Source organism: Salvelinus alpinus, chromosome 6 (assembly GCF_045679555.1).
Source record: "Salvelinus alpinus chromosome 6, SLU_Salpinus.1, whole genome shotgun sequence".
NCBI lineage: Eukaryota > Metazoa > Chordata > Actinopteri > Salmoniformes > Salmonidae > Salvelinus > Salvelinus alpinus.
In genome coordinates this window covers 5715609-5740369 of record NC_092091.1, presented here as the reverse complement: position 1 = coordinate 5740369, position 24761 = coordinate 5715609, and the positions used below count along the sequence as shown (strand labels likewise).

The window sequence follows — 24761 nt, the reverse complement described above, 5'->3', positions numbered from 1 at the left end:
CTATCACATTATATAACATACTAATTATGTAACTGGACTTCCACTCAGAACCTGTTGTGGTATTCTATCACATTATATAACATACTAATTATGTAACTGGACTTCCACTCAGAACCTGTTGTGGTATTCTATCACATTATATAACATACTAATTATGTAACTGGATATCTACTCAAGGCATTCAAGACACAGAATATTTAAAATATCTAAAGACAATAACACGAACTATAAATGAGTCTGATAACTCACCATCTAGTAGATTCTGAACCCATAGAGTTCCCAGAGTGACCCAGACCAGGAGTCTGATAACTCACCATCTAGTAGATTCTGAACCCATAGAGTTCCCAGAGTGACCCAGACGAGGAGTCTGATAACTCACCATCTAGTAGATTCTGAACCCATAGAGTTCCCAGAGTGACCCAGACGAGGAGTCTGATAACTCACCATCTAGTAGATTCTGAACCCATAGAGTTCCCAGAGTGACCCAGACCAGGAGTCTGATAACTCACCATCTAGTAGATTCTGAACCCATAGAGTTCCCAGAGTGACCCAGACCAGGAGTCTGATAACTCACCATCTAGTAGATTCTGAACCCATAGAGTTCCCAGAGTGACCCAGACGAGGAGTCTGATAACTCACCATCTAGTAGATTCTGAACCCATAGAGTTCCCAGAGTGACCCAGACCAGGAGTCTGATACCTCACCATCTAGTAGATTCTGAACCCATAGAGTTCCCAGAGTGACCCAGACCAGGAGTCTGATAACTCACCATCTAGTAGATTCTGAACCCATAGAGTTCCCAGAGTGACCCAGACCAGGAGTCTGATAACTCACCATCTAGTAGATTCTGAACCCATAGAGTTCCCAGAGTGACCCAGACCAGGAGTCTGATATCTCACCATCTAGTAGATTCTGAACCCATAGAGTTCCCAGAGTGACCCAGACGAGGAGTCTGATAACTCACCATCTAGTAGATTCTGAACCCATAGAGTTCCCAGAGTGACCCAGACCAGGAGTCTGATAACTCACCATCTAGTAGATTCTGAACCCATAGAGTTCCCAGAGTGACCCAGACCAGGACTCTGATAACTCACCATCTAGTAGATTCTGAACCCATAGAGTTCCCAGAGTGACCCAGACCAGGAGTCTGATACCTCACCATCTAGTAGATTCTGAACCCATAGAGTTCCCAGAGTGACCCAGACCAGGAGTCTGATAACTCACCATCTAGTAGATTCTGAACCCATAGAGTTCCCAGAGTGACCCAGACCAGGAGTCTGATAACTCACCATCTAGTAGATTCTGAACCCATAGAGTTCCCAGAGTGACCCAGACCAGGAGTCTGATAACTCACCATCTAGTAGATTCTGAACCCATAGAGTTCCCAGAGTGACCCAGACCAGGAGTCTGATAACTCACCATCTAGTAGATTCTGAACCCATAGAGTTCCCAGAGTGACCCAGACCAGGAGTCTGATACCTCACCATCTAGTAGATTCTGAACCCATAGAGTTCCCAGAGTGACCCAGACCAGGAGTCTGATAACTCACCATCTAGTAGATTCTGAACCCATAGAGTTCCCAGAGTTCCCAGAGCAGGATTCAGAGTTGAGATTTCACCACCATTTCTCTTTTCTGAACGTATAACTCTGATTGGACGATGGTTTCACTGCCTCCTGTCTCTCTGATTGGACGATGGTTTCACTGCCTCCTGTCTTTCCTTAGCTTCTACTTCAAGTTCTGTTTTTATACACTAAAAACCCCAGTGTGATAGCCAGTGAGTTAAAGGCTAGAATGCCATACATTCTTCAACCTAGGAAACAGGGCATCAGGGCCAGTTGGCTCATAGGTTTACAGTTACAGTTACAGTTTACACTACCGTTCTTCATTCCTGGTCCTACTGGGTGTACAGGCTCATTATTCCAGCCAGTACACACCCAACTGTTCAACTACCGTAATCACTAAGCCATTAACTGAATGTGTGTTAGTATTTGAACCAAGTCAATAACACAATAGAAACGTCTATATACAGTGTGTGCAAATGAAGTAAGATTAGGGAGGTGAGGCAATAAATAGGCCGTAGTGGCGAAATAATTACAATTTAGCAAATAAACACTGGAGTGGTAGATGTGCAGAAGAGGAATGTGCAAGTAGAGATACTGGGGTGCAAAGGAGAAGGAAGAAAAATACATATAAATAAAATAAATAACAAAATGGGGATGAGGTAGTTGGATGGGCTATTTACAGATGGGCTATGTACAGGTGCAATGATCTGTAAGCTGCTCTGATAGCTGATGCTTCAAGTTAGTGAGGGAGATATGAGTCTCCAGCTTCAGTGATTTAGTGACAGCACCACAGATTCACTGGCAGCATCAGCTGAGCTGGGTCGTCACTAGTTACCACAGCCACAAAGTGATCGCCTAATTATACAATTTCTCTTCTTAAAACGTGATTTTAAACCTAACCACACTAATAACCGTATGCCTAACATGCTGTCTACACCGGGATGTTGATTTTGTCCATCCACACCAGACATGATCAGGACATGCAGGCTGAAATATCAAAACTCTTAACCAACTATATTAATTTGGGAACAGGTCGAAACACATGAAACGGTTCATGGATATTTAGCTAGCTAGCTTGCTGTTGCTAGCTCATTTGTCCTATTTAGCTCGCTAGCTTGCTGTTGCTAGCTCATTTGTCCTATTTAGCTCGCTAGCTTGCTGTTGCTAGCTCATTTGTCCTATTTAGCTAGCTAGATTGCTGTTGCTAGCTCATTTGTCCTATTTAGCTAGCTAGCTTGCTGTTGCTAGCTCATTTGTCCTATTTAGCTAGCTAGATTGCTGTTGCTAGCTCATTTGTCCTATTTAGCTCGCTAGATTGCTGTTGCTAGGTCATTTTTCCTATTTAGCTCGCTAGCTTGCTGTTGCTAGCTCATTTGTCCTGGGATATAAACATTGGTTTGTTATTTTACTTGAAAACAATATCCTTTTTTTTCCTGGATCTTTTTTAGAATTTTGATCCATTTTGAGTCACACAAAATCTTGTTCTCTACTCCAACAATTAACCCACAGATAAACGGGGAAAATGTAGTTTCTAGTAATCTCTTCTTCTTCCTCTGTGGACGTTATGTGTGTCAGTTGGACACCAACTTTAAGTTGCATTACCACCACCAACTGGACTGGAGTGTGGACCTCAGTTCAGCTTTCAATCACCCACGTGGGTATATGCTCCTAATAACCAATGAGGAGATGGAAAAGGCGGGACTTGCAGCGCATCAAAAAATAGAACCAAGTTCTATTTTAGCGCTTGGCTACGCAGACGCGCGTGAGCAGTTTTGATGAAATGATTGAAAAATATCAAAAATCAATCAATCAAATGTATTTATTAAGCCCTTCTTACATCAGCTGATGTCACAAAGTGCTGTACAGAAACACAGCCTAAAACCCCGAACAGCAAGCAATTCAGGTGTAGAAGCACGGTGGCTAGGAAAAACTCCCTAGAAAGGCCAAGTGGTCAAATAATAAAAATCACAGTGGTTGTAGAGGGTGCAACAGGTCAGCACCTCAGGAGTAAATGTCAGTTGGCTTTTCATAGCCGATCATTCAGAGTATCTCTACCGCTCCTGCTGTCTCTAGAGAGTTGAAAACAGCAGGTCTGGGACAGGTAGCACGTCTGGTGAACAGGTCAGGGTTCCATAGCCGCAGGCAGAACAGTTGAAACTGGAGCAGCAGCATGGCCAGGTGGACTGGGGACAGCAAGGAGTCATCATGACAGGTAGTCCTGAGGCATGGATCTAGGGCTCAGGTCCTCAGAGAGAGAGAGAGAGAGAGAGAGAGAGAGAGAGAGAGAGAGAGAGTATACTTGAATTCACACAGGACACCGGATCAGACAGGGGAAATACTCCAGATATAACAGACTCACCCTAGCCCCCCGACACATAAACTACTGCAGCATAAGGCACTCCTGTCTCAGCACTGGAGGCTGAGACAGGAGGGGTCAGGAGACACTGTGACCCCATCCGATGATACCCCCGGACAGGGCCAAACAGGAAGGATATAACCCCACCCACTTTGCCAAAGCACAGCCCCCACACCACTAGAGGGATATCTTCAACCACCAACTTACCACCCTGAGACAAGGCAGAGTATAGCCCACAAAGATCTCCCCCACGGCACAACCCAAGGAGGGGCATCAACCCAGACAGGAAGTCCACGTCAGTGACTCAACCCACTCAAGTGACACACCCCTCCCAGGGACGGCATGGAAGAGCACTAGTAAGCCAGTGACTCCGCCCCTGTAATAGGGTTAGAGGCAGAGAATCCCAGTGGAGAGAGGGGAACCGGCCAGGCAGAGACAGCAAGGGCGGTTCGTTGCTCCAGTGCCTTTCCGTTCACGAAGCTCAGAGACATATCATCACATACAGTATAGAACACCATCTAGAAGACATATCATTACATACAGTATAGAACACCATCTAGAAGACATATCATTACATACAGTATAGAACACCATCTAGAAGACAGAGACATATCATTACATACAGTATAGAACACCATCTAGAAGACATATCATTACATACAGTATAGAACACCATCTAGAAGACAGAGACATATCATTACATACAGTATAGAACACCACCTAGAAGACATATCATTACATACAGTATAGAACACCATCTAGAAGACATATCATTACATACAGTATAGAACACCATCTTGAAGACAGAGACATATCATTACATACAGTATAGAACACCATCTAGAAGACAGAGACATATCATTACATACAGTATGGGAACACAATCTAGAAGACAGAGACATATCATTACATACAGTATATAACACCATCTAGAAGACAGAGACATATCATTACATACAGTATAGAACACCATCTAGAAGACAGAGACATATCATTACATACAGTATAGAACACCATCTAGAAGACATATCATTACATACAGTATAGAACACCATCTAGAAGACATATCATTACATACAGTATAGAACACCATCTAGAAGACATATCATTGCATACAGTATAGAACACCATCTAGAAGACATATCATTACATACAGTATAGAACACCATCTAGAAGACAGAGACATATCATTACATACAGTATAGAACACCATCTAGAAGACATATCATTACATACAGTATAGAACACCATCTAGAAGACAGAGACATATCATTACATACTGTATAGAACACCACCTAGAAGACATATCATTACATACAGTATAGAACACCATCTAGAAGACATATCATTACATACAGTATAGAACACCATCTTGAAGACAGAGACATATCATTACATACAGTATAGAACACCATCTAGAAGACAGAGACATATCATTACATACAGTATGGAACACAATCTAGAAGACAGAGACATATCATTACATACAGTATATAACACCATCTAGAAGACAGAGACATATCATTACATACAGTATAGAACAACATCTAGAAGACAGAGACATATCATTACATACAGTATAGAACACCATCTAGAAGACATATCATTACATACAGTATAGAACAGCATCTAGAAGACATATCATTACATACAGTATAGAACACCATCTAGAAGACAGAGACATATCATTACATACAGTATAGAACACCATCTAGAAGACATATCATTACATACAGTATAGAACACCATCTAGAAGACAGAGACATATCATTACATACAGTATAGAACACCATCTAGAAGACATATCATTACATACAGTATAGAACACCATCTAGAAGACAGAGACATATCATTACATACAGTATAGAACACCATCTAGAAGACAGAGACATATCATTACATATAGTATAGAACACCATCTAGAAGACATATCATTACATACAGTATAGAACACCATCTAGAAGACATATCATTACATACAGTATAGAACACCATCTAGAAGACATATCATTACATACAGTATAGAACACCATCTAGAAGACAGAGACATATCATTACATACAGTATAGAACACCATCTAGAAGACATATCATTACATACAGTATATCCTAGATGACATGTATAAATCCTTACTTTATATTTCCTGTACCACTTTCCATGACAGTAGCCTTATTACTGGTTAGGGTTACTGCTGCTGGTACAGTGGAAGAATGAGGCATCACAGTACCTGTTACACCACTGTACTAACAGGACCAATTACACACCAATAAACACACTGTAATGTAAAGAGTTACATCATTCTCAATGATCAGTCTATACATCCAGTATTCATTTCACCTACAGTACATTGTATCCATTTCAAGTCCCCCCTCCCCCCATTGTAGCTAATTATCTAGAACACATTGTACAGTTTTACAACCACGTATGAGTTATTATGGACGCTTATAGTTAGTATCACAGCATATCAGTTGAAGACATTACAACATTCATTAAAAGCATTATAGATATGTACTTCATAGAAACTGTTACCCTTTATATATTCTAACCACTCTATTTCATTTATTCCATATTAAGGGTCCTAACCTGGGAACTAAAATATTTGTCTCCTTCTCAACTTTGCCTGCAGTTCTCTCTCTCCCTCCCTTCCTCTAACCCCTCCCTCTCTCTCTCTCCTCCCTTCCTCTAACCCCTCCCTCTCTTCCCTCCTAACCCCTCCCTCTCTCACTCCCTCCTTCCCTTCCTCTAACCCCAGCCCTCTGGCAGAACCAGGAAGTCCCTCCCCTTCACACACTCTCTTATGTGGAAACGAAACTAATCTGATTCTCTTTGTCGTCTGTCTGTGTGAGAGTGAACAACCGTTCAAATGGCTCAACAGGGAGATCTGCTGGACCAGGACCAGTTCTGTTGTTCTGTCTGTCTGGATCTACTGAAAGAGCCGGTCACCATCCCCTGTGGACACAGTTACTGTAGGAGCTGTATTGAGGGCTGCTGGGATCAGGATGTTCTGAAAGGGGTCTATAGCTGTCCTCAGTGCAGAGAGACCTTCACTCCAAGGCCTAATCTGAGGAAAAATAACATGTTGGCTGAGCTGGTGGAGAAACTGAGGAAGACAGGACTCCAGGCTGCTCCCCCTCCTGCTCTGTGCTATGCTGGACCTGGAGATGTGGCGTGTGATGTCTGCACTGGGACCAGAAAGCAGAAAGCCCTCATGTCCTGTCTGGCATGTCTGGCCTCTTACTGTGAGACTCACCACCAATCTCACTATGAATCTCCTGCTTTGAAGAAGCACAAGCTGGTCAAAGCCACCGCACAACTACAGGAGAAGATCTGCTCTCATCATGACAAACTGCTGGAGGTTTACTGTCGTACCGATCAGCAGTGTATCTGTCTGATGTGTACAATGGATGAACATAAAGGCCATGATACAGTGTCAGCTGCAGCAGAGAGGACTGAGAAACAGGTAAGACCAGAACAACTTGTTGGTGACTGTCTGATAAACAAAGAATTAAAGATACAGTAGGAACTAAATCTGTTTGAATGTGAGAGAATTCAAATGAAATGGATCCACAAATATGAACATAAACCTTGAGTATATAGATATGTTAACCCAGATTCTCCAAATGTATCACCATTTTCTAAAGTCAAACACTATTATCATTCTGAATGCCCTTTTATGAGTCCAAAGTTCAGTCTCAACCCCTTGATACATGTAGGCCTACCATAAAAACTATAATCATTCAGATTGCAACATACTATCATATTGTAAAGGGACTTCCTCAGGATTGTAGACCTTCCTCTCTATGGGTCCTATGTCACATTACTATACTATTGATCTACTGGACTAATAAAGCTTGATAGCTCATTGAAGAGTGATTCTCCACAGAGGCAGCTGGGGATGAGTCAGCAGAAGGTCCAGCAGAGATTCCAGGAGAGAGAGAAGGAGCTGAAGGACCTCCAACAGGCTGTGGAGTCTTTCAAGGTGAGTATTGTTGACCAGAGGAGACACACCATTTCACTTCTCTCCTCCAATCAGAGAGGGAGAGGGGTCCTTATCCAATCCCACTGACCCCACTGTTGGGAACAGGCTTTCTGGACCCCTTTCAGAGAATAGACTGGTTCATGTAACTGACTGGGCTACCTCATCACATAACCATGAGTAACCATGACTGACTCATGTCGTGATTGGACACACTCCAGCACAGTAGGTGGCGCCATGCACCTTTAACGTTGGTTTGTGGACCGCCATTATATCATAGAAGAAGAAGTTGGTCTGTGAGGGTTTTGTGGTTCCTGAGGAGGGCTACTATTCTTTTTTATTTTGGTTTTCAAGTATTTTCAGAATTGATTAAAGCCAAAGCTAAAGCTACCCTAAACAATTCAATATATCAGTCAATATATTTTCTCTGTGATTTGTTGTTTTCCCGTCAACCGTTCCATCGCATCTTAACCGTGTTACCGGGCGGGCACTAGGACCCGGGGGAGGCTGCTGCTGCAGAGGCTGCTGCACCGGTAGTGACGTCAGTCCTACTTGTAGCTCATTGTGGTCAACGTCAGCTGTGGCTCGAGACTGCTAGCTAACGGTTAACGGAGAGGAAAAGACTCTGACAGGACACATTCATGTAGATAGGCTATGATGGCAATTTGTGGTAAGTTACAATAGAGAGAGAGACTTTTCACTACTATAGACTTTGGTCAGAATCAAAGCTTTGTTAACCAATACGTTTTTATGTGAGGCTGCCGGTAAGTTACAGTGTAACAGACGTTGTGAGCTAGCTAACTGTAACGTTAACGGTGTCTTTTAAATTCCACATAAGCTTTGTGGCGATGATATCTAGATAACGTTGTATTTAATGTAGTTTTACTATCTGTACCAGGCTATAAATGACACAAATGATATCTAGTTAACGTTGTATTTAATGTAGTTTTACTATCTGTACCAAGCTATAAATGACACAAATGATATCTAGTTAACGTTGTATTTAATGTAGTTTTACTATCTGTGCCAGGCTATAAATGACACAGATGATATCTAGTTAACGTTGTATTTAATGTAGTTTTACTATCTGTGCCAGGCTATAAATGACACAGATGATATCTAGGTTAACGTTGTATTTAATGTAGTTTTACTATCTGTACCAGGCTATAAATGACACAAATGATATCTAGTTAACGTTGTATTTAATGTAGTTTTACTATCTGTGCCAGGCTATAAATGACACAAATGATATCTAGTTAACTTTGTATTTAAGTTTACATGTGAGTCATTTAGCAGACACTCTTATCCAGAGCCACCAGGGTTAAGTGACTAAATCTGCCTAAAAAAGGCGATTTACAGATTTTTCACCTAGTCTGCTACTTAACACCAAGCGGTCCAGGAGGGGAGACAAGTTGTTATTTTCCAGTTTGGTCGTAAGAACAGGTTTTAGTGGTCAAATATAAAGGTAGACATTTTTTTTCTCTGCTACGGGGCTGGAGGTGTTCTGTACCTGCCTGTCCAGGAGGGAGGAGAGTAGAGCAGGACCAAGAGGTGTTCTGTACCTGCCTGTCCAGGAGGGAGGAGAGTAGAGCAGGACCAAGAGGTGTTCTGTACCTGCCTGTCCAGGAGGGAGGAGAGTAGAGCAGGACCAAGAGCTGTACTGTACCTGTCTGTCCAGGAGGGAGGAGAGTAGAGCAGGACCAAGAGGTGTTCTGTACCTGTCTGTCCAGGAGGGAGGAGAGTAGAGCAGGACCAAGAGGTGTTCTGTACCTGTCTGTCCAGGAGGGAGGAGAGTAGAGCAGGACCAAGATGTGTTCTGTACCTGTCTGTCCAGGAGGGAGGAGAGTAGAGCAGGACCAAGAGGTGTTCTGTACCTGTCTGTCCAGGAGGGAGGAGAGTAGAGCAGGACCAAGAGGTGTTCTGTACCTGCCTGTCCAGGAGGGAGGAGAGTAGAGCAGGACCAAGAGGTGTTCTGTACCTGTCTGTCCAGGAGGGAGGAGAGTAGAGCAGGACCAAGAGGTGTTCTGTACCTGCCTGTCCAGGAGGGAGGAGAGTAGAGCAGGACCAAGAGCTGTACTGTACCTGTCTGTCCAGGAGGGAGGAGAGTAGAGCAGGACCAAGAGGTGTTCTGTACCTGTCTGTCCAGGAGGGAGGAGAGTAGAGCAGGACCAAGAGGTGTTCTGTACCTGTCTGTCCAGGAGGGAGGAGAGTAGAGCAGGACCAAGATGTGTTCTGTACCTGTCTGTCCAGGAGGGAGGAGAGTAGAGCAGGACCAAGAGGTGTTCTGTACCTGTCTGTCCAGGAGGGAGGAGAGTAGAGCAGGACCAAGAGGTGTTCTGTACCTGCCTGTCCAGGAGGGAGGAGAGTAGAGCAGGACCAAGAGGTGTTCTGTACCTGCCTGTCCAGGAGGGAGGAGAGTAGAGCAGGACCAAGAGGTGTTCTGTACCTGCCTGTCCAGGAGGGAGGAGAGTAGAGCAGGACCAAGAGCTGTACTGTACCTGTCTGTCCAGGAGGGAGGAGAGTAGAGCAGGACCAAGAGGTGTTCTGTACCTGTCTGTCCAGGAGGGAGGAGAGTAGAGCAGGACCAAGAGGTGTTCTGTACCTGTCTGTCCAGGAGGGAGGAGAGTAGAGCAGGACCAAGAGGTGTTCTGTACCTGTCTGTCCAGGAGGGAGGAGAGTAGAGCAGGACCAAGAGGTGTTCTGTACCTGTCTGTCCAGGAGGGAGGAGAGTAGAGCAGGACCAAGAGGTGTTCTGTACCTGTCTGTCCAGGAGGGGGGAGAGTAGAGCAGGACCAAGAGGTGTTCTGTACCTGTCTGTCCAGGAGGGGGGAGAGTAGAGCAGGACCAAGAGGTGTTCTGTACCTGTCTGTCCAGGAGGGAGGAGAGTAGAGCAGGACCAAGAGGTGTTCTGTACCTGTCTGTCCAGGAGGGAGGAGAGTAGAGCAGGACCAAGAGGTGTTCTGTACCTGTCTTTCCAGGAGGGAGGAGAGTAGAGCAGGACCAAGAGGTGTTCTGTACCTGTCTGTCCAGGAGGGAGGAGAGTAGAGCAGGACCAAGAGGTGTTCTGTACCTGTCTGTCCAGGAGGGGGGAGAGTAGAGCAGGACCAAGAGGTGTTCTGTACCTGTCTGTCCAGGAGCGAGGAGAGTAGAGCAGGACCAAGAGGTGTTCTGTACCTGTCTGTCCAGGAGGGAGGAGAGTAGAGCAGGACCAAGAGGTGTTCTGTACCTGTCTGTCCAGGAGGGAGGAGAGTAGAGCAGGACCAAGAGGTGTTCTGTACCTGTCTGTCCAGGAGGGAGGAGAGTAGAGCAGGGCCAAGAGGTGTTCTGTACCTGTCTGTCCAGGAGGGAGGAGAGTAGAGCAGGGCCAAGAGGTGTTCTGTACCTGCCTGTCCAGGAGGGAGGAGAGTAGAGCAGGACCAAGAGGTGTTCTGTACCTGCCTGTCCAGGAGGGAGGAGAGTAGAGCAGGACCAAGAGGTGTTCTGTACCTGTCTGTCCAGGAGGGGAACAAGGCCTGGTGGACCTGGAGAGCAGGGTGGCAGAGTTCTGACTCAATGAGGTGCAGAGAGGTTACTGTACCTTCTCTCTCTCGCTCTCTCTCTCTCTCTCTCTCTCTCTCTCTCTCTCTCTCTCTCTGTCTCTCTGTCTCTCTGTCTCTCTCTGTCTCTCTCTCTTAACAGCGCTCTGCACAGGCAGCAGTGGAGGACAGTGATCAGATCTTTACTGAGCTGATCCGCTCCATTGAGAGAAGGAGCTCTGAGGTGAAGGAGCTGATCAGAGCCCAAGAGACGGCTCAAGTGAGTCAAGCTGAAGGACTCCTGGAGCAACTGAAGCAGGAGATAGCTGAGCTGAGGAAGAGAAGCACTGAGCTGGAGCAGCTCTCACACACAGAGGATCACATCCATTTCCTCCAGGTAACTAAACTGTCTTGTTACATGTGATATGAAATTAACTTCATGTGAAACTATTCATCTACATCATTATGTTGTCCTGTCTCTCTGTCCGTCCCTATCTCACTCTGTCCGTCCCTATCACTCTGTCCGTCCCTATCACTCTGTCCGTCCCTATCACTCTGTCCGTCCCTATCACTCTGTCCGTCCCTATCACTCTGTCCGTCCCTCTCACTCTGTCCGTCCCTCTCACTCTGTCCGTCCCTCTCACTCTGTCCGTCCCTCTCACTCTGTCCGTCCCTCTCACTCTGTCCGTCCCTCTCACTCTGTCCGTCCCTCTCACTCTGTCCGTCCCTCTCTCTCTGTCCGTCCCTCTCTCTCTGTCCGTCCCTCTCTCTCTGTCCGTCCCTCTCTCTCTGTCCGTCCCTCTCTCTCTGTCTGTCCCTCTCTCTCTGTCTGTCCCTCTCTCTCTGTCTGTCCCTCTCTCTCTCTCTGTCTGTCCCTCTCTCTCTGTCTGTCCCTCTCTCTCTGTCTGTCCCTCTCTCTCTGTCTGTCTGTCCCTCTCTCTCTGTCTGTCTGTCCCTCTCTCTCTGTCCCTCTCTGTCTGTCCCTCTCTGTCTGTCCCTCTCTGTCTGTCCCTCTCTCTCTCTCTGTCTCTCTCTCTCTGTCCCTCTCTCTCTCTGTCCCTCTCTCTCTCTGTCCCTCTCTCTCCCGCTGTCCCTTGCTCTCCCTCCCTCTCTCTCCAGAGTTATCAGTCTCTCTCCAGTATCAGTGTATCTTCAGACTTACCCAGCATCGTTGTCCGTCCTCTTCAGTACTTTGGAGATGTGAGTAAGACTGTGTCTGAACTGAGAGAGAAACTAGAAGACTTCCTTAAAGGAGAATGGACCAAGATCTCCACTACAGGTGTGTTGAAAACAATAAGAACATCAACTTTAGACCATTGAAAGTTCCCTACTAGTCATATACATGTGGAATATGGTCTGATGATAACATTCCCTCTCTCTGTCAATGTGTTTGTGTGTCTGTAGTGAATCTAGTGGATGTTGTACTGCCTCCAGAGCCCAAGACCAGAGAACAGTTGTTACAATGTGAGTCTCTTTATTGTGAAGTAACTAACAGTCTCTTTTTACTGACACTCCTAACAATCCCTCTAGAAATATATAGCAGTAGTAGATCTAATCAAAGACTGGGTATCTATCTGAGTCCTCATATTTCTCTGATTTGATCTCTGCTGTGCTCTAATCAAAGACAGGGTAGATACAGTATCTGACTTAACTTATTGTTCTGACTCCCCTCATTGGTCTCTGCTCTGCTCTTCTCCTAGATTCCTGTCAGCTCACACTGGACCCACACACAGCATACACACAACTCTCTCTGTCTAAAGGGAACAGAAAGGTGAAACGTACAGGCCAAGTCCAACCATATCCTGACCATCCAGACAGATTCACCACCTACTGTCAGGTTCTGTGTAGAGAGGGTCTGTCTGGACGCTGTTACTGGGAGGTGGAGTGGACTGGTAATGTTGTTACAGCAGTCTCATATAAAGACATCAGCAGAACAGAGGAATATGGTGTATTTGGATACAATAACAAGTCCTGGAGTTTACAGTACTATAGTGGTGATTATTATTTCATACACAATAATGTTGAGACTAAAGTATCAGGCCCTCAGTCCTCCAGAGTAGGAGTGTACCTGGATCACAAGGCAGGTACTCTGTCCTTCTACAGTGTCTCTGACACAATGACCCTCCTCCACAGAGTCCAGACCACATTCACTCAGCCCCTCTATCCTGGGTTTTATCTCTCTGGTACTGCTGAGCTGGTTAAACTGTAGTAGGGTCCACATAGATACTAGTCATGCTGGTGTAGTCTATAGCTGAGCTGGTTAAACTGTAGTAGGGTCCACATAGATACTAGTCATGCTGGTGTAGTCTATAGCTGAGCTGGTTAAACTGTAGTAGGGTCCACATAGATACTAGTCATGCTGGTGTAGTCTATAGCTGAGCTGGTTAAACTGTAGTAGGGTCCACATAGATACTAGTCATGCTGGTGTAGTCTATAGCTGAGCTGGTTAAACTGTAGTAGGGTCCACATAGATACTAGTCATGCTGGTGTAGTCTATAGCTGAGCTGGTTAAACTGTAGTAGGGTCCACATAGATACTAGTCATGCTGGTGTAGTCTATAGCTGAGCTGGTTAAACTGTAGTAGGGTCCACATAGATACTAGTCATGCTGGTGTAGTCTATAGCTGAGCTGGTTAAACTGTAGTAGGGTCCACATAGATACTAGTCATGCTGGTGTAGTCTATAGCTGAGCTGGTTAAACTGTAGTAGGGTCCACATAGATACTAGTCATGCTGGTGTAGTCTATAGCTGAGCTGGTTAAACTGTAGTAGGGTCCACATAGATACTAGTCATGCTGGTGTAGTCTATAGCTGAGCTGGTTAAACTGTAGTAGGGTCCACATAGATACTAGTCATGCTGGTGTAGTCTATAGCTGAGCTGGTTAAACTGTAGTAGGGTCCACATAGATACTAGTCATAATGGTGTAGTCTATAGCTGAGCTGGTTCACTTACTTTCTACTAAACTATATGGACTGGTTTCCCAGACACAGATTAATCCTAGTCCTGGACTAAAAAGTATGTTCAATGTAGATGTCCAGGAAACCGTCCCTAAATGTGTCATCTTTCATCCTCCCATACTGCTCAGTCCAGCAACATTAAACCTGTCCAGCAGGTGGTGCTATTGACCAAACAATAAAACCAGCAGATATCTTGACTTGCCACTCAGTATATCAGTAATGTTCAGAATAGTACTTTAATATCATTGGAGATTGATGGTCTTTTTAATCCACTATCCAGAGTCAGGAACAGATGAAGTTAGGTCTGCTACTGTTCAGTGATTAAATATGATTTATGGTGATGGGAAATAATAAAAAACACTAAACTTCATCTAGTAATAGTTTTCCTTTGTTATTTATTCCAAGGTGTGTCTTTAACTTGTAAATGTATTGTGTGGAGGTGAGCTAGTGGTGTGGCTGATAGAATAGAATGAAAAGGGAGGAGGGGAGGAAGAGGGGAGGAGTGAAGGGCTGTTCAAGAAACCAGATGAGGAAGAGGAAGATGTTCAGGGGAATTACTGTCTCTGTTCCAAATGGTTCCCTATTCCCTACGTAGTGCACTACGGTGCTTCTGACCAGTAGTGTTCTACGTAGGGAATAGGGTGTAGATTTATTACAATATCATGCTTTAGTGTTTGGCACAACAATATATTAGATCTCCACCCCCCCACTTCCTGTCTGTCATCTCCAGTTCTGTTAAGACTTCCTCTCATTGAACTGGGCCTCATTCTAAATGGTCACTTTGTATTGATAGTCCATACTGGTCTTTACTATGGTTCTACATACAGTACCTGTATTGATAGTCCATACTGGTCTTTACTATGGTTCTAAATACAGTATCTGTATTGATAGTCCATACTGGACTTTACTATGGTTCTACATACAGTACCTGTATTGATAGTCCATACTGGACTTTACTATGGTTCTACATACAGTACCTGTATTGATAGTCCATACTGGTCTTTACTATGGTTCTAAATACAGTATCTGTATTGATAGTCCATACTGGACTTTACTATGGTTCTACATACAGTATCTGTATTGATAGTCCATACTGGGCTTTACTATGGTTCTACATACAGTACCTGTATTGATAGTCCATACTGGACTTTACTATGGTTCTACATACAGTACCTGTATTGATAGTCCATACTGGTCTTTACTATGGTTCTACATACAGTATCTGTATTGATAGTCCAGACTGGGCTTTACTATGGTTCAACATACAGTACCTGTATTGATAGTCCATACTGGTCTTTACTATGGTTCTACATACAGTACCTGTATTGATAGTCCATACTGGTCTTTACTATGGTTCTACATACAGTACCTGTATTGATGTTTTATTATAGTTTTTATTTTACCTTTATTTAACACAACATTAAACAACACTATAAACACACATACAGTACAACAATTACATATTACATTAAAAACACAAACATCTTGACTAAAAACAGCTGGCCTAAAAACAATTACAATCTTCTATGATATATACATCGATCAAGTGTTTAAACTCCACCAACGAAACTAGATCATCACATTTTAAAATGTTCAGGAGAGAATTCCAGGACCACGGAGCTGAGTAAGTAAAACTATTTCTACCATGACCTGTTATAATTGTTGGTACTGTTAAAAGCAAATCAGAATGGGACTGTAATTGATATTTATTTACTGACCTGACTGAAAAAGAACAGAGATATAATGTCATTGTACCCAACATGGCCTTATAAATCAGTGTCTACCAGTGTTTAAGCCTACTCAAGGTCAATGACGACCAGCCAACAGCGCTGTAGAGATCACAATGATGTGTTAGAAGTTTCTGATTTGTAATGAACCTGAGGGCTGCATGATACACTGAATCAAGTGCTCTCAGGGTAGTGGCTGAGGGCTGCATGATACACTGAATCAAGTGCTCTCAGGGTAGTGGCTGAGGGCTGCATGATACACTGAATCAAGTGCTCTCAGGGTAGTGGCTGAGGGCTGCATGATACACTGAATCAAGTGCTCTCAGGGTAGTGGCTGAGGGCTGCATGATACACTGAATCAAGTGCTCTCAGGGTAGTGGCTGAGGGCTGCATGATACACTGAATCAAGTGCTCTCAGGGTAGTGGCTGAGGGCTGCATGATACACTGAATCAAGTGCTCTCAGGGTAGTGGCTGAGGGCTGCATGATACACTGAATCAAGTGCTCTCAGGGTAGTGGCTGAGGGCTGCATGATACACTGAATCAAGTGCTCTCAGGGTAGTGGCTGAGGGCTGCATGATACACTGAATCAAGTGCTCTCAGGGTAGTGGTTGAGGGCTGCATGATACACTGAATCAAGTGCTCTCAGGGTAGTGGCTGAGGGCTGCATGATACACTGAATCAAGTGCTCTCAGGGTCGTGGCTGAGGGCTGCATGATACACTGAATCAAGTGCTCTCAGGGTCGTGGCTGAGGCCTGCATATATATAACATCACTACAATCTAAAACCGCCAGTAATGTACATCATACCAGCTCCTTCCTGGCCTCCAGAGAAAAACAAGCCTTATGCCGGTAATAAAAACCTATTTTCAGCTTGAGCTTCCTTATCAAGTTCTCTACATGAACAGTGAAGCTCAGCTTGTCATCAACCCACACACCCAAATATAGGTACACTTTGACCTGCTCTATAGTATGTCCAGACAATGTAGCAATGCCATGATTAGTAACATGCCTGGTATATGAAATTCAGAATCAGCTTCAAATCATACAGATTCTGTTGTATGATGTTAAATGCTCTTTGGGCATTTTCAAAAGCTAAGGATAAACTACTAAAGATAAACTACTAAAGATAAACTACTACCACTTGAATAAAGAACAGTATCATCTGCATATAAATGAACATCCGCTGTTTCATTAAGATCCCCAATGTTGTTGATATACAAAAGGAACAACAGTGGGCCCAAAATAGAACCTTGCGGAACACCTGAGCACCCCTCTATGGACTCAGATTTACAACCATCCACAATTACACATTGTGTATGATTTGATAGGTCATTTATAAACCAGTCTAGATCATGACCTGTAATTCCACAACATTTTAACCTTTGCATTAACACAGCATGGTCCACGGTGTCAAAAGCCTTCGACAAATCAATAAAGACAGACAGACTTGTTGTCAAGAGCGCAGTGGATGTCATTTAAAACCTTCAATGTTGCTGAAACAGTGCTGTGGCCAGACCTAAAGCCTGACTGCATCCATTTAAGATGTTGTTTTCTTGGAGGCCTTCAGCTCCCTACTAACTAAGGACTCAAGTACCTTTGACAGTATAGACGATGTTGATATGGGTCGATAGTTGTCAAGTAGCGAAGGATCTCCACCTTTCAGGAGAGGCAGTACAGACGATGTTGATATGGGTCGATAGTTGTCAAGTAGCGAAGGATCTCCACCTTTCAGGAGAGGCAGTACAGACGATGTTGATATGGGTCGATAGTTGTCAAGTAGCGAAGGATCTCCACCTTTCAGGAGAGGCAGTACAGACGATGTTGATATGGGTCGATAGTTGTCAAGTAGCGAAGGATCTCCACCTTTCAGGAGAGGCAGTACAGACGATGTTGATATGGGTCGATAGTTGTCAAGTAGCGAAGGATCTCCACCTTTCAGGAGAGGCAGTACAGACGATGTTGATATGGGTCGATAGTTGTCAAGTAGCGAAGGATCTCCACCTTTCAGGAGAGGCTGTACAGACGATGTTGATATGGGTCGATAGTTGTCAAGTAGTGAAGGATCTCCACCTTTCAGGAGAGGCAGTACAGACGATGTTGATATGGGTCGATAGTTGTCAAGTAGCGAAGGATCTCCACCTTTCAGGAGAGGCAGCACAAAAGCAGATTTACATAACTTGGGGATTTCCTTCACGTCAAGCGTGAGGTTAGAAATATAGGGGAGAGCAATGATGTCAGCAGCCAGGTGTAGGAAGCGGGGGTCTAGTTCATCAGGGACAGGGGATTTTGTTCTATCAATTTATTTCAGGGCTTTACACAATTCTGAAACAGAGAAGGATGAGAAGGAGAACCTGGTGAAGGAGTGTACAGGGGTGTCAGGGATGAGAAGGAGAACCTGGTGAAGGAGTGCACAGGGGTCTCAGGTAAATTCACAGGGGGGGTTTAACATTTTTAAATAAACTTCCTGCATCTATAAAATGCTGATTCAAGGCTTTCAGAATGGAGCTTCTCTCAGTTACAACCCGAGTGTCGACCAACAATAGTTTGGGAAGCTGTGAATCTTGTGTTCACTCCAAACCTTTCACTACTTGTCAAAATGTGGAGGGATTATTTAAATGATCTGAAGTAGATTTCAGGGAGTGGTCTGCTTTCACTTTTCAGATCATAATGATCTGAAGTAGATTTCAGGTAGTGGTCTGCTTTCACTTTTCAGATCATAATGATCTGTAGTAGATTTCAGGTAGTGGTCTGCTTTCACTTTTCAGATCATAATGATCTGTAGTAGATTTCAGGTAGTGGTCTGCTTTCACTTTTCAGATCATAATGATCTGTAGTAGATTTCAGGTAGTGGTCTGCTTTCACTTTTCAGATCATAATTGTCTGTAGTAGATTTCAGGTAGTGGTCTGCTTTCACTTTTCAGATCATAATGATCTGAGGTAGATTTCAGGTAGTGGTCTGCTTTCACTTTTCAGATCATAATGATCTGTAGTAGATTTCAGGGAGTGGTCTGCTTTCACTTTTCAGATCATAATGATCTGTAGTAGATTTCAGGTAGTGGTCTGCTTTCACTTTTCAGATCATAATGATCTGAGGTAGATTTCAGGGAGTGGTCTGCTTTCACTTTTCAGATCATAATGATCTGAGGTAGATTTCAGGTAGTGGTCTGCTTTCACTTTTCAGATCATAATGATCTGAGGTAGATTTCAGGGAATGGTCTGCTTTCACTTTTCAGATCATAATGATCTGTAGTAGATTTCAGGTAGTGGTCTGCTTTCACTTTTCAGATCATAATGATCTGTAGTAGATTTCAGGGATTGGTCTGCTTTCACTTTTCAGATCATAATGATCTGAGGTAGATTTCAGGTAGTGGTCTGCTTTCACTTTTCAGATCATAATGATCTGTAGTAGATTTCAGGTAGTGGTCTGCTTTCACTTTTCAGATCATAATTGTCTGTAGTAGATTTCAGGTAGTGGTCTGCTTTCACTTTTCAGATCATAATGATCTGAGGTAGATTTCAGGTAGTCGTCTGCTTTCACTTTTCAGATCATAATGATCTGTGGTAGATTTCAGGGAGTGGTCTGCTTTCACTTTTCAGATCATAATGATCTGTAGTAGATTTCAGGGAGTGGTCTGCTTTCACTTTTCAGATCATAATGATCTATAGTAGATTTCAGGTCGTGGTCTGCTTTCACTTTTCAGATCATAATGATCTGTAGTAGATTTCAGGCAGTGGTCTGCTTTCACTTTTCAGATCATAATGATCTGTAGTAGATTTCAGGGAGTGGTCTGCTTTCACTTTTCAGATCATAATGATCTATAGTAGATTTCAGGTCGTGGTCTGCTTTCACTTTTCAGATCATAATGATCTGTAGTAGATTTCAGGGATTGGTCTGCTTTCACTTTTCAGATCATAGACACACCCATATTTCAAAGACTATTTAAAAGCCATCCAATCATCCGCTGAACCAGAACCCTCTTGCTTTAGCCCACATAGCATTTAGTTCCCTTATGATTTTAGTAAGTTCCTCAGTAAACCAAGGGTTCTCTCTGCCCTTAATCCTGAATGTATTTAAAGGGGCCTATTGCATACATCCTGGAATGCATTGTGGAAGTAAGAAAAGGCTAGTTCAACATCAGGGATTAATTCTATTCCATTCAATGCTGGTTACATCATGTAAAACACCTGGAGTATCAAACAGCTTCCGGTGTCTTTTCGTAATGACACGTGGAGAATGCTCAGGAATTTGACCATCTCTCACACAGGCCTATTGCATAGCACAGTGATCACTTATGTAATTTGCAGAAATACCAGAAACATTAAAATGATGAGGAGAATCGGTTAAGATCAAATCAATCAAAGAGGATTTCAGAGGATCCTTTATATTGAACCTCGTGTTGACAATCTGAGTGAGATTATAGGTTTTGTATAGAATTTAGAGATGATCAGAGCTAGATGTTAACCAGTCCTGATTCAGATCACCCATCAGGACAAACTCAGAGTTGACATGCTGTGATAATCTGAAAATACAATCCAGAGAGACAGCAGGAGCAGATGGTCAATAACAACAAGACACAACAATATTTAACCAGGAGCAGATGGTCAATAACAACAAGACACAACAATATTTAAACAGGAGCAGATGGTCAATAACAACAAGATACAACAATATTTAAACAGTAGCAGATGGTCAATAACAACAAGATACAACAATATTTAACCAGGAGCAGATGGTCAATAACAACAAGACACAACAATATGTAAACAGGAGCAGATGGTCAATAACAACAAGATACAACAATATTTAAACAGGAGCAGATGGTCAATAACAACAAGATACAACAATATTTAACCAGGAGCAGATGGTCAATAACAACAAGATACAACAATATTTAAACAGGAGCAGATGGTCTATAACAACAAGATACAACAATATTTAAACAGGAGCAGATGGTCAATAACAACAAGATACAACAATATTTAAACAGGAGCAGATGGTCAATAACAACAAGATACAACCATATTTAAACAGGAGCAGATGGTCAATAACAACAAGATACAACAATATTTAAACAGGAGCAGATGGTCAATAACAACAAGATACAACAATATTTAAACAGGAGCAGATGGTCAATAACAACAAGATACAACAATATTTAACCAGGAGCAGATGGTCAATAACAACAAGATACAACAATATTTAAACAGGAGCAGATGGTCAATAACAACAAGATACAACAATATTTAACCAGGAGCAGATGGTCAATAACAACAAGATACAACAATATTTAACCAGGAGCAGATGGTCAATAACAACAAGATACAACAATATTTAACCAGGAGCAGATGGTCAATAACAACAAGATACAACAATATTTAACCAGGAGCAGATGGTCAGTAACAACAAGATACAACAATATTTAAACAGGAGCAGATGGTCAGTAACAACAAGATACAACAATATTTAAACAGGAGCAGATAGTCTGTAACAACAAGATACAACAATATTTAAACAGAGCAGATGGTCAGTAACAACAAGATACAACCATATTTAAACAGGAGCAGATGGTCAATAACAACAAGATACAACAATATTTAAACAGGAGCAGATGGTCAATAACAACAAGATACAACAATATTTAACCAGGAGCAGATGGTCAATAACAACAAGATACAACAATATTTAACCAGGAGCAGATGGTCAATAACAACAAGATACAACAATATTTAACCAGGAGCAGATGGTCAATAACAACAAGATACAACAATATTTAACCAGGAGCAGATGGTCAATAACAACAAGATACAACAATATTTAACCAGGAGCAGATGGTCAATAACAACAAGAAACAACAATATTTAACCAGGAGCAGATGGTCAATAACAACAAGATACAACAATATTTAAACAGTAGCAGATGGTCAATAACAACAAGATACAACAATATTTAAACAGGAGCAGATGGTCAATAACAACAAGATACAACAATATTTAACCAGGAGCAGATGGTCAATAACAACAAGATACAACAATATTTAAACAGTAGCAGATGGTCAATAACAACAAGATACAACAATATTTAAACAGTAGCAGATGGTCAATAACAACAAGATACAACAATATTTAAACAGGAGCAGATGGTCAATAACAACAAGATACAACAATATTTAAACAGGAGCAGATGGTCAATAACAACAAGATACAACAATATTTAAACAGGAGCAGATGGTCAATAACAACAAGATACAACAATATTTAAACAGGAGCAGATGGTCAATAACAACAAGATACAACAATATTTAACCAGGAGCAGATGGTCAATAACAACAAGATACAACAATATTTAAACAGGAGCAGATGGTCAATAACAACAAGATACAACAATATTTAACCAGGAGCAGATGGTCAATAACAACAAGATACAACAATATTTAACCAGGAGCAGATGGTCAATAACAACAAGATACAACAATATTTAACCAGGAGCAGATGGTCAATAACAACAAGATACAACAATATTTAACCAGGAGCAGATGGTCAATAACAACAAGATACAACAATATTTAAACAGGAGCAGATGGTCAGTAACAACAAGATACAACAATATTTAAACAGGAGCAGATAGTCTGTAACAACAAGATACAACAATATTTAAACAGAGCAGATGGTCAGTAACAACAAGATACAACCATATTTAAACAGGAGCAGATGGTCAATAACAACAAGATACAACAATATTTAAACAGGAGCAGATGGTCAATAACAACAAGATACAACAATATTTAACCAGGAGCAGATGGTCAATAACAACAAGATACAACAATATTTAACCAGGAGCAGATGGTCAATAACAACAAGATACAACAATATTTAACCAGGAGCAGATGGTCAATAACAACAAGATACAACAATATTTAACCAGGAGCAGATGGTCAATAACAACAAGATACAACAATATTTAACCAGGAGCAGATGGTCAATAACAACAAGAAACAACAATATTTAACCAGGAGCAGATGGTCAATAACAACAAGATACAACAATATTTAAACAGGAGCAGATGGTCAATAACAACAAGATACAACAATATTTAAACAGGAGCAGATGGTCAATAACAACAAGATACAACAATATTTAACCAGGAGCAGATGGTCAATAACAACAAGATACAACAATATTTAAACAGTAGCAGATGGTCAATAACAACAAGATACAACAATATTTAAACAGGAGCAGATGGTCAATAACAACAAGATACAACAATATTTAAACAGGAGCAGATGGTCAATAACAACAAGATACAACCATATTTAAACAGGAGCAGATGGTCAATAACAACAAGATACAACCATATTTAAACAGGAGCAGATGGTCAATAACAACAAGATACAACAATATTTAAACAGGAGCAGATGGTCTATAACAACAAGATACAACCATATTTAAACAGGAGCAGATGGTCAATAACAACAAGATACAACCATATTTAAACAGGAGCAGATGGTCAATAACAACAAGATACAACCATATTTAAACAGGTGCAGATGGTCAATAACAACAAGATACAACCATATTTAACCAGGAGCAGATGGTCAATAACAACAAGATACAACAATATTTAAACAGGAGCAGATGGTCAATAACAACAAGACACAACAATATTTAACCAGGAGCAGATGGTCAATAACAACAAGATACAACCATATTTAAACAGGGGCCTGTTGCACAAAACTAGGATAAGGGATTAAGCCAGGATATCTTGGTGATCCTGGCTCAATTGATCCGTAATCCGGTTGCACTAAAGATGGATAGGGGGCAGGAGGATATGTTATGGTATAAATTACCATGGAGATTTATTCTGTGGAGCTAGCCTGCTCCAGACCAGGCTAAATTCCAGGATCTATTTAATCTCATCCCTAATGTCAGTCAGCAGTCACCACAAATGGAAACCAATAGTTATTTCACTGCTCACTATACATTGTTATCACATATAACTAGACCCACTGTTATTATTTAAACGTTTGTGATCATTAATTTCAATGATTTTGGATAAAAAATGATTTTTAGATGATGTTGCTATCATTAGATAATTTACAGTTTCCCATAGACTATAAGGCTATATATAAAATGATAGAATATTAGGGCCACAGAGGGGAAAAAAACACAAGTCATAATATTGTAACCAGTTGTTTTAAAGGAGGACAGTTGTTAAAATGACAGATGTGGGGCATTTCGTGAAATTGTACTTCAGTATGGTTTCATAAACAAAGACATGCTGATGTGCCAGAATATTAAGTATCACATTGTCATAAGTATCAAAACTGTAAAAACAATATGTAGCTTTTCTGCAGAAAGAACCAGCCTCATAAATGTATGACTTTATCCTTTTTCTTCAGTGTGGCCCTAGTACTCTGTCATATAAACAAATACACATTCCATATGAATATAAAAACACAATGTGTAACATTATGTTCCTTTATTGAATAAGGACAAAACAAAGCAGGTAAACCATCAGCTCCTTTCGAAACTGAAGTCACAGTGACTCTACAAGATGGAAAGCACAGAATCCAAGCATATTATACAAAATGATACATACACATTCAAAGGTCTGTATATAACACACCCTGCATGTCTGCACACTAAAATAAATGCAGTACAAATCCATA

The 24761-nt window shown here is 42.0% G+C and overlaps 2 protein-coding genes across 2 annotated transcripts in view; one reads left to right on the top strand and one right to left on the bottom strand.

Annotated features, from left to right (window-relative positions):
- The window catches only part of LOC139577454 (tripartite motif-containing protein 16-like), a 154835-nt gene that overhangs the window by 1209 nt on the left and 128865 nt on the right, over positions 1-24761 (bottom strand). The window lies entirely within an intron of this gene.
- Positions 6734-13740, top strand: LOC139577473 (tripartite motif-containing protein 16-like). The gene is made up of 6 exons (XM_071404493.1): positions 6734-7379; positions 7803-7898; positions 11574-11807; positions 12530-12689; positions 12815-12874; positions 13111-13740. Exons 1-6 carry the CDS (start codon positions 6783-6785, stop codon positions 13617-13619), a joined length of 1656 nt encoding a protein of 551 aa, XP_071260594.1. The 5' UTR covers positions 6734-6782; the 3' UTR covers positions 13620-13740.